The sequence below is a fragment of the Coregonus clupeaformis genome, chromosome 15 (assembly GCF_020615455.1).
Source record: "Coregonus clupeaformis isolate EN_2021a chromosome 15, ASM2061545v1, whole genome shotgun sequence".
Lineage (NCBI taxonomy): Eukaryota > Metazoa > Chordata > Actinopteri > Salmoniformes > Salmonidae > Coregonus > Coregonus clupeaformis.
The window spans coordinates 59,340,143-59,354,806 of NC_059206.1; the positions used below are offsets into that span (position 1 = coordinate 59,340,143).

Sequence of the window (14,664 nt, forward strand, 5' to 3'; positions counted from 1 at the left end):
CCCCCCCTCGTTATATTTTGAATGCTTAGCAGGACAAGAAAATTGTTTATTTTCGCACTTATCAAGAGAACATCCCCGGTCTACTGCCTGTGATGTGGCGCTCACTAAACACAAATGCTTTGTTTGTAAATTGTGTCTGAGTGTCTGGTGTGCCCCTGGCTATCCGCAAAAAATATATATATATAATATAAGGAATTTGATAAGATGTATACTTTTACTTTTGATACTTAAGTATATTTAAAACCAAATACTTTAAAACTTTTACTCAAATAGTATTTTACTGGGTGACTGTCACTTTTACTTGAGTCACTTTCTATTAGGGTATCTTTACTTACACCAAAGTATGACAATTGGGTACTGTTTCCACCACCGTGTAAATGCAACAAGTCCTGATACTGTATCATGTAATAGCACTCACAGTTTTCCGAGAAACGTGGCCGGAAGTCTCGCGATGTTGATCCTCTGGGTTTAGAAACTCTGCTACACACAGGTCCATTCGGCATTCACAGAGTGCTTTGTACACCATGTCAGTTGGAACCGGGCCAGAACCGCTCAAAGTCCCCCATATGGGGCACTTAACATCTAAGAAATAAAGTCCTGAAAATTGAATTGAAGATGACATTATTTGCCTTAATCTTTTCTGTATGCTTGTCTATATGTGATCTTGCAAAGACGAGACAGACATTTACAGTGATACATTCGAATGGTAGAATGTTCAGATATGTTTTTATTTCCAGCCACCAGAACCAGACAGTCTGGTTGTCATGGCAACGTTGTATGCGAGTAGTGCATGTCCACCAAGACCAAGCACAAGGACAGTGAAAAGGGAAATAAATTGTTGTCAGTAGTGGCTGTGGGTAATCGCTGTATTTACCTTTCCTAGCTATCTCGTTAAATTGTTTCGAAACTTTGCATATTGTGGAGGTGAACAATCCATGCACCCGGGAACGTTTACGGTAAGGGGTTCTGGCTGCACGATTATTCATGCGGATAGGATGACCTGTTGTTGCTTGCTAGTCTAGCTAGCTACTGTAGCTAAGTTAGTTAGCCAGTTAAAACACTGTCGTGTTGCTAGCTAACCATATAGCTTAGATATGTCAGGCAACAGTCTTCCGCCTCTGCGAAATCTACCCCACTGGTCCCGCGTTGGATGTCTTGACAAGGCTTGCTTTCCACAACCACGGCCTTGCCCGGTCAACCACCTTGAACCGCTGTCCGATTCACCCCGTGGGGACAGAGGGGGAGAGGTCTCATCTCACCGCGATATGGATACTCGCGTTGCATCGCTTCAGAGGAATATTCAGTTCCTGCAACTACAGCACAAGGACACTCTTCAGAAGCTACACGGTGAAATAGAAGACCTCAGACGGGAAAATAAAGGTGAGTCAAACCTGTCCTCGTGTCTTTGCTGATGTTTTTGATTTCCAAAAGCGTCATCATAGGCAGCAGATTTGATTCTTGTCATCTTTGTACAGTAACGTTACAGATCCAGTTACTGAGTTAGAATAGCATATACAATGTATAGCCTTTCCCCCTTAACTATACCAATGCCACCATTTAAGCTACTGCCTTTCTTTCCCTACAGACTAACAGGCCTACACATTGGGTAGCCACTAGCCAGCAATAATTTGTATATGATCAAGTTTTCTTTAGTGGAAATCTGTATCTGTAATACATGTCTAATGTTTGCACGCTTTTTAGCATGATAATCACACAGAGATCTGAGGATGAGGCAATGCTGACAGAGGTGATACACTATATCCTAGCACTAGTGTTTGAATGAGGAAAATGAAAGGATGGTTAGTATCACCGTGGGAGGCGGTGGAGTGCAGTATCACTTTACAGAACAGACAAGCTTCTCTATATCGCCTCTGCATCCTACCCCCCACAGAGATTTTTCAATCCATTTAAAAATAATCACATGGGTCCTCTGTCTTCACTCTGTCAGAGCAGCGAGACACATAGTGCCAAGGTTGCTCAAAGGACTTGTTACAAGAGCTTATAAACAGCATGGCAGTTGAGGTATGCTGTTGCTGCCACCTGTCATATGTCTTCTACATGACCTCCCTTTGACTTTGATGTTACAGAGCTGCAGTATAAGCTGATCATGGAGCCTTCAAAGTCTTGCAGAAAAGGTAGGCTTCAATCATCTTTGACAACCTCTATGCTGAAAGGCTAGCTAAGTAGGCAAGGTCTATAATCCTCTTGGGACCAAGAAAGCATTGGATCTTGGACTTTCAGATCAGTGGTTGTGTTGTGGTTAGATATTACTTTTCGCAACATCACTTTAAGTTTCCTGTGTGGCGCATATGCCTACCTATTGGGGAAGGTATTTCTTTAGGATCAAGCCGCAGGAGCACAAGGCCACCAACACAGGGGAGTGAGGCCCAGATACAGAGAGGGATCTACCTGGAGCAACCTTTACAAGACACACGCCCATCTCAAGACCCAGGGCTCAGGTAAGCATCCATACCTCTACCCCCTAGTCCATCTCCTCCAATTGTCTTATCTAAAAACACTTGTTTGACCCCCACGGAAGCAGTATAGCAGGGGACGGTTGTGTGGCTCACACCTACACTGAGACCGCTGGAGTGGCAAGGCAAGAACACGAGTCAGAGCTGAGGGGAGGCCTCATCACCTCTCTGCAGCCCCTCCGGATCCACAGCAGCCCATCCCATCCCCCCCGACCCCCCACCCTGCAGGAATGTGAGGTCATCATACGGCAGCTCTACAACGCCAACAGCCTGCAGTCTCAGGAGGTCAGATATCCTCAGACACATTGGTGCTATTGCACAGTCCCTTAGCATTGGCCAGCATAGCTACGGTTTAGAACAATTTTCGTGCAGCAGACAAATTAGATTCTCGCATTGTAAAACCATAAACTACATAAACATTTCTTACATTTACAAGGGCATGCATGATTTCAGTCATTTGCCCAATAGCTAGTTGTTTTCTGACCATGTTCTCCATAACTCAATGTAAAGTTTACATGGAGGACTGACTGTGTCAGTGTTTTTTCAGTGAGGTATCGCTGTCCCTGATGGTTTGTTTCATATAGATTATACGTGTGAAGGCTGTCCTCCGAGACATTGTGTTCAACAAGAAAATCACTCCTGAGAACTACATCATGACAAAGGCCTACCTTGCTGATGGCACCAGGTAAACAGCAGTTTAGTAGGCATTTTTTTTTACCTGATTCAGTCATTTAAAAATATATATATAAATAAAAAATACAGGTAAATTGAACAATACATTTGACTTCCCTCTCAGCAAGGCAGATGTAGAGAGGTTTCCTCAACTAGCACTTCAACCACTTCCCAAGAGAATGTAAGTGAATCTTTCCTAATCTCTTATTTCATAAACATTAACATTGGTAGTGGAACAGCTATCCTCTATGTCCCTGTACCCTTTCCAGGTCTGGGAACCAGGCAGGGGTGACAGAGAGGGTGATCCTCCCAGCCCTCAAACAGCACCTGAGCTCCAGCATCGCAGAGAGGCAGAAGAGGACCCAGACTGTACAGAGGAGCAGGCTGAGGAGAACAGTGCATTGAGAAGGACAAACAGTACAGCAGCCCCAGCCAGCACTGCCGAACCAAAGCCTCTTTAACTAAGATCAGGACCGGCTCCTATTATGGCCATTGAAGGACTTCAATTACCACTGACTGAATGTTAACTTATATAAAGTTTATATTTCAATGTACATACATTTATAATTTTCCCTATTAAACTTATTTTGGTGTGTCGTTGTTGGTAGGTTGGTCAAGTTAGTTGAATTTCATCTTACGGGAAAGGATGATGGTGATGGATCTGGTTAATGAAAACAGGTGAACAGAAAATTATTTATTCTTGATAACAAAAAAACAAATTCCCTTACCAGTACATAAACACACTTCAAAGCTTTACACAGCAAAGTGGTCAGTTATTGGTTATACATTTTCTCACCTCAGAATTCTTTACAGAACACACCCCAAATGGGGTGTTGAAACCTCAGCAGCACACCCTAGTGGTGGTAGGGGAGAGCTGGCATTCCAAGGAGAGGTAGCCCACTCCTTTCAGTTTGCACAGTCTTTGTGATAAGTTATATTGTCTCCAGCAGAGGTTTGATGGAGAGGTGAGGTGAGCCTCTTGTCTACGCTGCAGAAAGACAGGCTTGTCTGACACTCTGGGCCCAGGTATTGAGCAGTGCAGTCACTGAGTGCTTGTCTGGGAGCTGTAGGAGTTTGGAGGTCATGTTTCTGTGAACGTTCTTTAGGAAGGGGTTGGCACCTGGAGAGGAAGACAAAGTGATTCATTAATCAATTAGAAAATGCATGAAACCTGAAAAACTGGCTACTGTCATGGCAGTATGGTAAAAAATATATATATGATTGTTATTTTGCTGAACATTTAATTTGTAACACATTTTAAACTGTAGGTAATATTGGACAACATTCCATTACAACCAAAGTTAAAGTAGAGTCAATTTGACTAAAACAGGCTCCATAGTTGAGTATGGGTACAGAGAGAGCCAGTGTGTCTTACCATACACTTGCCCATCGTCTGCCCACTGAGGGCTTTGGTCTGGGTAGTCTGCAGGGATGCTGAGCTGGAGAGGTGGCACACTTGGCAGGTTCTTGTCGTCTGGCGGAGAGAAGCAGAGAATAGCATCAGACATCAATTTATTTTATCTTTGAGGGAGGATAATGTGATTTCCCCCAGCCTTCATCTCTCAATGCCCTAAACCAGGGGTCGGCAACAGTAGGCCCATGGGCCAAAATCTGCCCGTGAGTGATGTTTTTGCCCCCCTAAAGATTTTAGTAAGGATTTTCATTTTTGGTCAATGTATGATCAGAAATTCAGCTAGAAATGAGTTTAATTTAGAAAATCTGTTCCCACAAATGAAAAGGGAGACGTGATCGTGTCTCAATGTAACCGCGGCTGAATCTAGTTGCCTACCCCTGCCCTATACTCACCTAGTTTACAGATTAGATGCACAGTGCCGTTGTTACTGCAGAATGAGGGGTCCAGGTTGACCAGGAACTTGGCGTTGAGGCGGGCCACCTCCCCCTGCAGGATGTTGGGGATGGTCTGGCGGTCATCCTCCTCGTGTTTCCTCTTCCGGGCCACGATGGTGGGGCCCCTGTGGAGTGGAGAGGGGGAGATAATAGAGATGGGTGTCAGATGACGGCCTGATTCCACTTCTACTGTAGTCTTTCACACACTTTCTAAATGCACTGTAGGAAATGAGGATGGTCTTGTATCAATGACAGAAGTGGGCAGATCTAAAGCAGGGTCGCTCCAAAATGCCAGCCGAAAATGAGTTGTCGGGGGGGGGACATGGTTTCTGGACATGAAGGAGTGATTAGGGTAAACTCACGTGATGGGCGGCCCGTGGATGGCTGTCATGGCTGGGGCGAAGGTACGGTACAGGGAATGGTTGAAGACAGGCGAGCGGATGTTTGCCATGACGGCATCCAAGAGGGGCTGGCACAGGTACTGCTGCTTGGTGCAGGGCACAGGTGGAGGGGGTGGCGTCGGCTACAACAGGTTTAGGAAAAAGTCTTATTAATAAGCTAAATAGGGAAACATTTTGTTAAATAGTTGCTGGGGTTTTAGGTTCTTTACAACTAATAATTCACTTTCTTTTCCCCAATTTTGTCATATCCAATGACGATCTTGTCTCATCGCTGCAACTCCCCAACAGGAGAGGCGAATGTCGAGTCATGCGTCCTCCGAAACGCGACCTGCCAAACCGCGCTCCTTAACACCCGCCCGCTTAACCCGGAAGCCAGCCGCACCAATGTGTCAGAGGAAACACCATTCAACTGCTGCCGACGTCAGCCTGCAGGCGCCCGGCCCGCCACAAGGGGCAGCGATGAAAAAATAATAATAATATAATAATATGCCATTTAGCAGACGCTTTTATCCAAAGCGACTTACAGTCATGCGTGCATAATTTTTTTTTTTTTTTTTTTTGAGACAATATCGTAATTGGATCGCAATTGGATATCACGAAATTGGGGAGAAAAGAGGGGTAAAAAAGCGATAAAAATAAAATGAAAAACGCAGTTTCAAGCTTACCACAGCCATATCATTCTTCAGTTTCTCCAGTGCTATCTCACACTTCTGTAAGGTCCTGAGAGGACACCTGCAAGTCAGGGAGAGGAGATACATTCAATAACCATTGTTAAGACCATCCTGGATGGGCACTGACACATACATAAGCAACACACTTGTGTTATTTTACCTTGTGCTCGGGTCAGTGAGAATGTTCAGCAGGCTCTTCATCTTACTCAGGTCCTTTTTCCTATCTGTTGGGACACAAACTCCCTTTAGTGAGTGGGAATAGCCAAGAGTGGACATAGTAAGTCTTAGTAAGTAAGAAAGAGCATGGCATTAGTGCATACCTTCGTTTTTGTCTATCTTGTTGATCATCCTGCTCAGTGGCTCAATGTATTTGGAAAGCTGTTTGAGTTTCTCCATGTACTGTTGGTCCTCCAGTTGAGAGGCCCCGACTGGACTTATCACTGAACTGGGGTTCCCTACACATCACCAGACAACCACATGGGACAACAATCAGAATACTCATGTCCATTCAATATGTGTACACATATACAGCGGCACTGAGAATGGGCTTGATTGGGCTTCCAATATTTGGCATAACAGGCAAATGGGAAACTAAAGATGTTCCATAGAAATCAACATCTTACATAAAGCCAATTAAGAATGTAAACTTTAGTAAAGAAAACAATCATAGGTGAAGTATGAGGCTTAGGAGCTTAGACCCCCACCTCTGTTCCAGTGAGGAGCTGGGACAGTACCTGGGGTGTTGAGCGGTCCTGGGGAAGGGACACCATAGTTCTGGGGGGTGCGTGCGGTGGCTGGGCTATGTGAGGGCTGGGGGGATGGGCTAGGCTGGAAGCCTCCCGGCGACGGTGTTGGACCAGAACTGCTGTGAAGAAACACAATACAGGGTCACAGTTGACACCAGAGAATTTCATTCCATTTCAAGACTAGACCTGAAATAAAACTTTAGAATGCCATATTCAAGTCAATAAGAGAGTGAGCATGCCAACTTTGCTCACCTGACTGAGTTTGGCTGGGAGGATGGGGGCTGTGGCGATGGCTGTGGCTGGGGAGGGGGGGGCATGGACTGGGGTGTCAGCACCTGTACCGGCGAGGGCGATGACATCATCTGGTGCTGCTGAACCTATGGAGGAGGTGAAAAGAAAAGAGGGAGCTCACACAAGAGGAACCAATCACTGGACACCCCAGCAACTCTTCAACTGGTTGGAGGCTGCGTCACATTACCATCCAACCTTAATAGCAGGGGGGAAAACCTGCTTCATGACATCACAAGCCATTAGCCGACCAGGGCCTGAGTGCCTACTGAGGAAGATGGAAAGAAAATATATTTGAGTGTCTTATTGGTACTTACCAAACACAACGATGAATACTGGCCAGATGCCCAAATACTTAGCAAAATAATACACTACATTTCCAACAAAATCTATAGGCCTACTAGAGCTGGGCGATATGGACAAAAATCCATATTGCGATAAATTGACCAGTTGTTAGCGATAGTGATAAATCAGCGATAAATTACGATAAATTATTTTGTGGGGAGGTGCTAGAGTTGGGCGATACGTACAAAAAGTAATTGTGATAAATGTAACTATTTTGCTGGATAACAATAAATACAACTATAAAAAAATATCTACTGGACAATTACTTTACATTAGTGGCAGGGCTCTAGACACATTTTTTCCAGACACAAGTAAGACAACTGAGATGGTAGCTTATGATTAAAAAAGTAAGCTATTTCATCTAACATATCCAGGGAATGTATGATTGTTATTTTGATGTGCACCCTGTCAAAATAGGATCCAGAATTAGCCTATTAGATAAAAACATTTGCCTCTTTGTGCATATCGGACTATAGGCTAAATATGATATTGTTGCTATATAGCCATGTAGACTAATTAATTAATATATCAGTAAATGTAGGCTAATGTCCTAAACATTTTTTTACAGCGCTAGGCCTAGGCTACTTGATGTAGGCCTATTCACTGCAAATGGCGCACTCCGCTCTGCGTCGAAACCATACTAGGCTTACAGCCTACTCCGGTTATAAAGTGGTGACATGAACTCAATATTAAGGGGTGAGAAATAAATGATATACTCACAGAAAGCTGTGACACTCCTCTCTGTAACTGGAACAGTAGTTGCTTTGAAAACTTTATTTTTCCCGCAATTGCATTTTGAGAAACGGTCAAATACTTGTGCTTCTCAGAACGCATCTCTCCCTCCTCCGTGCGCACAGTGGGGAGATGGAGTGGCTCGCTCGCACAGCAGCCGACAGGAAAACAGGGACAGGCAGATACTTTCACAGCAGGAATCCACATAATGCATATGTTATTACTGTGGGAAAAAATTGTTTCAGAACAATCTACAGGAATGTTGTGTAGCAAAATCACAACAAATTACAGACGTACGCAAAATGCTTCGGTAAGAGGAAGGCAATGTCGGTGTCGGTAATTTTCGGTTTATCGTCCCAGCTCTAAGGCCTACCCTTCATGGATTCCAAATCGGAACCTGCTTGTAGAAGCTACAACTCTCTTTCCATTAATCAACTATATACTGAGCATGAGAACAGACGTTCACTATCAGATCTAATTCCACTGGTCTGTGTAAGGAGCAGAAGAGGAGGTTTGGGAGGAGATTTGAGGGCTGCACTGAGGGGTAAGGGTTGGCATAAGGAAGCACACCAGAGGGACATGGTTTTAGGAGAGGTGGTGGTCAGAGTATAAAGACTGCCTGGTCACTCTACCCTGGCGTAAATACCTGTGGCAATTGCTGTCCTCCCACGGCAGCAGAGTTTGGAGGTATGGTGGGGTTCGGGGCAGCGCGGGGTAACCTGGGTGGAATTTGCATCCCAGGGCGGGGCATCATCATCTTGGAGGACAACAGAGGGGACAACAGACATGTCACAAGCAAAACAAGAAATGCAGTGCATCAGCGGAGATGAGGCGCATGCATGCACAACAGCACATATGCAAGCATGCTCCCAGGAACAAGACTTGTAAGGTACATTACACAAGCAGACATGTACAAACATATGCACGCACACTCACTGACAAAAATCACACAGTAACAGTCTTTAACCCTGGTGTGAGAAACACAGCCAGGCAGTGTTGCCATGACAACAGTGATGAGGCCTGCCGCAGCCAGTGGGAACATGCTCCCTCTCCTCTTTATTCACAAGGCCAAACCATGCATTGTGTATGACACAATTATTTCAATAGATTAGCTAAGTACAGAACGTAAACATCTGTCAACTGACTAGAAATAACAGATCATAATTTTTGGTTATCTAGCTTTAAGTATTTTGAATGGCCGCCAATAGTGGAACCCCATTGTTCCCCCAAGTAAGAGGCTTGGCAGTGATTTCCCAACCCTGTCTATTGGTCAGTTGGATGAGAGGGTGGGGGTCCTTCAATGATTGATGATGCCATGTCTTTGCATCTAAGAGTAATGCTAGTAGATGTAGCAGCTGAGTTAAAGGATATATTTGGTTTGCAGGACAGAGTAGGCATGCAGTTGCAGCATTCATTGCATGAACACCACACATGCATGGAAGGGGAACAAGACATTCTAAAGTAGGTCTGAGGTATGATAAAGAGACATCCTCTGGGAGAGAAACGTTCATTTCTCTCAGCAGCCCACCCGTGGGTTTCATTCTGAGAAATCTTCAATAGGGAGGAGAATTAGCATTGGGCTGAAGAGGTCTGGATAAATTCTAGTTTGGTATAGCTACTGTTTACAGGCCTCCTGGGCCGAATACAGTGTTCCTCACTGAGTTCCCTGAATTCCTATCGGACCTTGTAGTCATGGCAGATAATATTCTAATTTTTGGTGACTTTAATATTCACATGGAAAAGTCCACAGACACACTCCAAAAGGATTTCGGCACCATCATCGACTCAGTGGGTTTTGTCCAACATGTCTCCGGACCTACTCATTGCCACAGTCATACCCTGGATCTAGTTTTGTCCTGTGGAATAAATATTGTGGATCTAAATGTTTTTCCTCATAATCCTGGACTATCGGACCACCATTCTATTACATTTGCAATCGCAACAAATAATCTGCTCAGACCCCAACCAAGGATCATCAAAAGCCGTGCTATAAATTCTCGGACAACCCAAAGATTTCTAGATGTCCTTCCAGACTCCCTAAACCTACGCAAGGACCTCAGAGTACAAATATCGGTTAACCACCTTACTGAGGATTTTAATTTAACCTTGCGTAATACTCTAGATGCAGTCGCACCCCTAAAAACGAAAAACATTTGTAACAAGAAATTTGCTCCCTGGTATAGAGAAAATACCAGAGCCCTGAAGCAAGCTTCCAGAAAATTCCGACTAGCTTGGAAAGACAGTACCGTGCAATATCGAAGAGCCCTCACGGCTGCTCGTTCATCCTATTTTTCCAACCTAATTGATGAGAATAAGAACAACCAAAAATGTATTTTAGATACTGTCGCAAAGCTAACTAAAAAGCAGCATTCAACAAGAGAGGATAGCCTTCACTTCAGCAGTGATGAATTCATGAATTTCTTCGATGAAAAGATCATGATCATTAGAAAGCAAATTACGGAATCTGCGTATTTCTCCAAAACTCAGTTGTCCTGAGTCTGCACAGAACTGCCAGGACCTAGGATCAATGGAAACACTCAAGTGTTTTAATCCTATATCTCGACACATTCATGAAAATAGTAATGGCCTCTAAGCTGCATACTGGACCCTATTCCAACTAAACTACTGAAATAGCTACTTCCTTTGCTTGGCCCTCCTATGTTGAACATAATAAATGGCTCCCTATCCCCCGGATGTGTACCAAACTCACTAAAAGTGGCAGTAATAAAGCCTCTCTTGAAAAAGCCAAACCTTGACCTGGAAAATGTATTATTTATTTTTTTACTATCGGCCTATATCGAATCTCCCATTCCTTTGAAAATTTTAAGGAAAAGCTGTTGCGCAGCAACTCACTGCCTTCCTGAAGACAAATAATGTATACGTCTGGTTTCAGACCCCATCATAGCACTGAGACTGCACTCGTGAAGGTGGTAAATGACCTTTTAATGGCGTCAGACCAAGGCTCTGCATCTGTCCTCGTGCTCTTAGATCTTAGTGCTGCTTTTGACACCATCGATCACCAATTTTTTTTGGCAAGATTAGAAACCCTAATTGGTCTACACGGACAAGTTCTTGCCTGGTTTGGATCTTATCTGTCGGAAAGATTTCAGTTCGTCTCTGTGGATGGTTTGTCCTCTGACAAATGAATTGTACGTTTCGGCGTTCCTCAAGGTTCTGTTTTAGGACCACTATTGTTTTCACTATATATTCTACCTCTTGGTGATGTCATTCGGAAACACAATGTAAACTTTCACTGCTATGCGGATGACACACAGCTGTACATTTCGATGAAACATGGTGAAGCCCCAAAATTGCCTTACCTGGAAGCCTGTGTTTCAGACATAAGGGAGTGGATGGCGGCACATTTTTTACTTTTAAACTCGGACAAAACAGAGATGCTAGTTCTAGGTCCCAAGAAACAAAGAGATCTGCTGTTAGATCTGACAATTAATCTTGATGGCTGTATAGTCGTCTCAAATAAAACTGTGAATGACCTCGGCGTTACTCTGGACCCTGATTTCTCTTTTGACGAACATATCAAGAATATTTCAAGGACAGCTTTTTTCCATCTTCGTAACATTGCAAAAAATCAGAAACGTGTTGTCCAAAAATTATGCCGCGAAGCTAATCCATGCTTTAGTCACTTCTAGATTAGAATACTGCAATGCTCTACTCTCCGGCTACCCGGATAAAGCACTAAATAAACTTCAGTTAGTGCTAAACACGGCTGCTAGAATCCTGACTAGAACCAAAACATTTGATCATATTACTCCAGTGCTAGCCTCTCTACAATGGCTTCCTGTTAAGGATAGGGCTGATTTCAAGGTTTTACTGCTAACCTACAAAGCATTACATGGGCTTGCTCCTACTTATCTGGTCCAGCCGTACATACTGTGACGTCACGAGAGGCTACACAGCTTTCAGCGGGATTGCTCAAGTAGTGCAAGGAGACAAGGTTCAAACAAAACAAGGATTTTATTATAGCTCTTGGGAAATTAACGAAAATATAACAAAATTCTGTTCTCTTGTGGCTCTTTAAGGGTTAACAGTTCAGGGATGTCTCTTCCACATCCAAAATCATAATTCTCACTCGCTCAGATAACTTTTCCCCAGCCTTACTGTAGTCCACGTTGCAGCTAGTGGCCAACCCAGCAAAAAGTCCTTCCAAATGTCTCTCACGTATTTCCACAGGTGCATATATCCAAAGGTGAGTATTTCCCAAAGGTAAGTATCTCCAAATCCTTATATTCCTCATGGAAGTGGACGTGCAGCACTCTTGTCCTCCAGAGAGCCCAGCTTGGAGACTGTGTCTCTTCCCTTCCCAAACCTTCAGCTCATCAGCTCCTCATTTGTTTCAGCTGCGTGGGAAGATTGGCCATAGAGGGGTGGAGTTCTCGACCATACCAGCAGATGGAGCCATAGCTGTCTGGGTTTGCAGCCACCTCAGGGGGATGTAACGTCCCTCCAGGACACAGCCTCTCGTGACATCACAATACCTACACGTACGCTACGGTCACAAGACACAGGCCTCCTTATTGTATCTAGAACTTCTAAGCAAACAGCTGTAGGCAGGACTTTCTCCTATAGAGCTCAATGTTTATGGAATGGTCTGCCTATCCATGTGAGAGACGCAGGCTCAGTCTCGACCTTTAAGTCCTTACTGAAGACTCATCTCTTCAGTAGGTCCTATAATTGAGTGTAGTCTGGCCCAGGGGTGCGAAGGTGAACGGCAAGGCACTGGAGCGACAAACCGCCCTTGCTGTCTCTGCCTGGCCGGCTTCCCTCTCTCCACTGGAGAGCTGGTGTAACTGAGTCAGGTTTGTAGGCCTCCTTGCTCGCACACGCTTTTTCAGTTCTGCCCACACATTTTCTATTGAGGTCAGGGCTTTGTGATGGCCACTCCAATACCTTGACTTTGTTGTGCTTAAGCCATTTTGCCACAACTTTGGAAGTATGCTTGGGGTCATTGTCCATTTGGAAGACCCATTTGCGACCAAGCTTTAACTTCATGACTGAGGTCTTGAGATGTTGCTTTAATATATCCACATTATTTTCCTTCCTCATGATGCCATCTATTTTGTGAAGTGCACCAGTCCCTCGTGCAGCAAAGCACCCCAACAGCATGATGCTGCCACCCCGTGCTTCACGGTTGGGATGGTGTTCTTTGGCTTGCAAGACCCCCTTTTTACTCCAAACATAACGATGGTCATTATGGCAAACGGTTCTATTTTTGTTTCATCAGACCAGAGGACATTTCTCCAAAAAGTACAGTCTTTGTCCCCATGTGCAGTTGCAAACCGTAGTCTGGCTTTTTTATGGCGGTTTTGGAGCAGTGGCTTCTTCTTTGCTGAACGACCTTTCAGGTTATGTCGATATAGGACTCTTTTTACTGTGGATATTGATACTTCTGTACCTGTTTCCTCCAGCATCTTCACAAGGTCCTTTGCTGTTGTTCTGGGATTGATTTGCACTTTTCGCACCAAAGTACGTTCATCTCTAGGAGATAGAACGCGTCTCCTTCCTGAGCGGTATGATGGCTGCGTGGTCCCATGGTGCTTATACTTGCGTACTATTGTTTGTACAGATGAACGTGGTACTTTCAGGCGTTTGGAATTTGCTCCCAAGGATGAACCAGACTTGTGGAGGTCTACAATTTTATTTCTGAGGTCTTGGCTGATTTCTTTTGATTTTCCCATGATGTCAAGCAAAGAGGCACTGAGTTTGAAGGTAGGCCTTGAAATATATCCACAGGTACACCTCCAATTGACTCAAATGATGTCAATTAGCCTATCAGACGCTTCTAAAGCCATGACATCATTTTCTGGAATTTTCCAAGCTTGTTTAAAGGCACAGTCAACTTAGTGTATGTAAACTTCTGACCACTGGAATTGTGATACAGTGAATTATAAGTGAATTAATCTGTGTGTAAACAATTGTTGGAAAAATTACTTGTGTCATGCACAAAGTAGATGTCCTAACCGACTTGCCAAAACTATAGTTTGTTAACAAGAAATTTGTGGAGTGGTTGAAAAATTAGTTTTATTGACTCCAACCTAAGTGTATGTAAACTTCCGACTTCAACTGTACTCTTATAATCTCCACCCGGCACAGCCAGAAGAGGACTGGCCACCCCTCAGAGCCTGGTTCCTCTCTAGGTTTCTTCCTTCCTAGGTTCCTGCCTTTCTAGGGAGTTTTTCTTAGCCACCGTGCTTCTACATCTGCATTGCTTGCTGTTTGGGTTTTTTAGGCTGGGTTTCTGTATAGCCCTTTGTGACATCTGCTGATGTAAAAAGGGCTTTATAAATAAATGTCATTGATTGATTGAAGTGTCTTGTGGAAATGAATCCTAGCCCTATCACTCTTTTGCTGGGAAGTGATGAGTACCAAGCATATCAGCGAATTCTCAAAAAGCACCATACAGTGCCTTCAGTATTCATGCCCCTTATTCCACATTTGTTGTGTTACAGCCTGAATTCCAAATGGATTA

The 14,664-nt window shown here is 44.1% G+C and overlaps 2 protein-coding genes across 3 annotated transcripts in view; one reads left to right on the plus strand and one right to left on the minus strand.

The window, feature by feature from the left end:
- Positions 1 to 457: 457 nt before the first annotated feature.
- On the plus strand, positions 458 to 4,049 carry si:ch211-222n4.2 (uncharacterized protein LOC101885505 homolog). 2 transcript variants are annotated; one of them, XM_041898450.2, is made up of 7 exons: positions 458 to 1,380; positions 2,088 to 2,135; positions 2,342 to 2,459; positions 2,543 to 2,759; positions 3,059 to 3,159; positions 3,271 to 3,327; positions 3,416 to 4,049. In XM_041898450.2, exons 1-7 carry the CDS (start codon positions 1,095 to 1,097, stop codon positions 3,549 to 3,551), a joined length of 963 nt encoding a protein of 320 aa, XP_041754384.1. In that variant the 5' UTR covers positions 458 to 1,094; the 3' UTR covers positions 3,552 to 4,049. The 2 variants fall into 2 exon arrangements, with proteins under 2 accessions (XP_041754384.1, XP_041754383.1); XM_041898449.2 differs by having other exon boundaries at positions 459 to 1,380; positions 2,330 to 2,459.
- The window catches only part of LOC121582566 (mediator of RNA polymerase II transcription subunit 15), a 41,657-nt gene continuing 31,037 nt past the window's right edge, over positions 4,045 to 14,664 (minus strand). Inside the window, exons 9-19 of the mRNA XM_045225459.1 lie at positions 8,824 to 8,934; positions 8,166 to 8,459; positions 7,065 to 7,189; positions 6,801 to 6,931; positions 6,387 to 6,521; positions 6,227 to 6,290; positions 6,061 to 6,127; positions 5,357 to 5,517; positions 4,953 to 5,119; positions 4,522 to 4,620; positions 4,045 to 4,266 (exon numbers count right to left, since the gene is read on the minus strand). Coding sequence (XP_045081394.1) covers positions 4,130 to 4,266; positions 4,522 to 4,620; positions 4,953 to 5,119; positions 5,357 to 5,517; positions 6,061 to 6,127; positions 6,227 to 6,290; positions 6,387 to 6,521; positions 6,801 to 6,931; positions 7,065 to 7,189; positions 8,166 to 8,459; positions 8,824 to 8,934 — 1,491 coding nt within the window. The 3' untranslated portion in view covers positions 4,045 to 4,129. The remainder of the gene's footprint in view (positions 4,267 to 4,521; positions 4,621 to 4,952; positions 5,120 to 5,356; positions 5,518 to 6,060; positions 6,128 to 6,226; positions 6,291 to 6,386; positions 6,522 to 6,800; positions 6,932 to 7,064; positions 7,190 to 8,165; positions 8,460 to 8,823; positions 8,935 to 14,664) is intronic.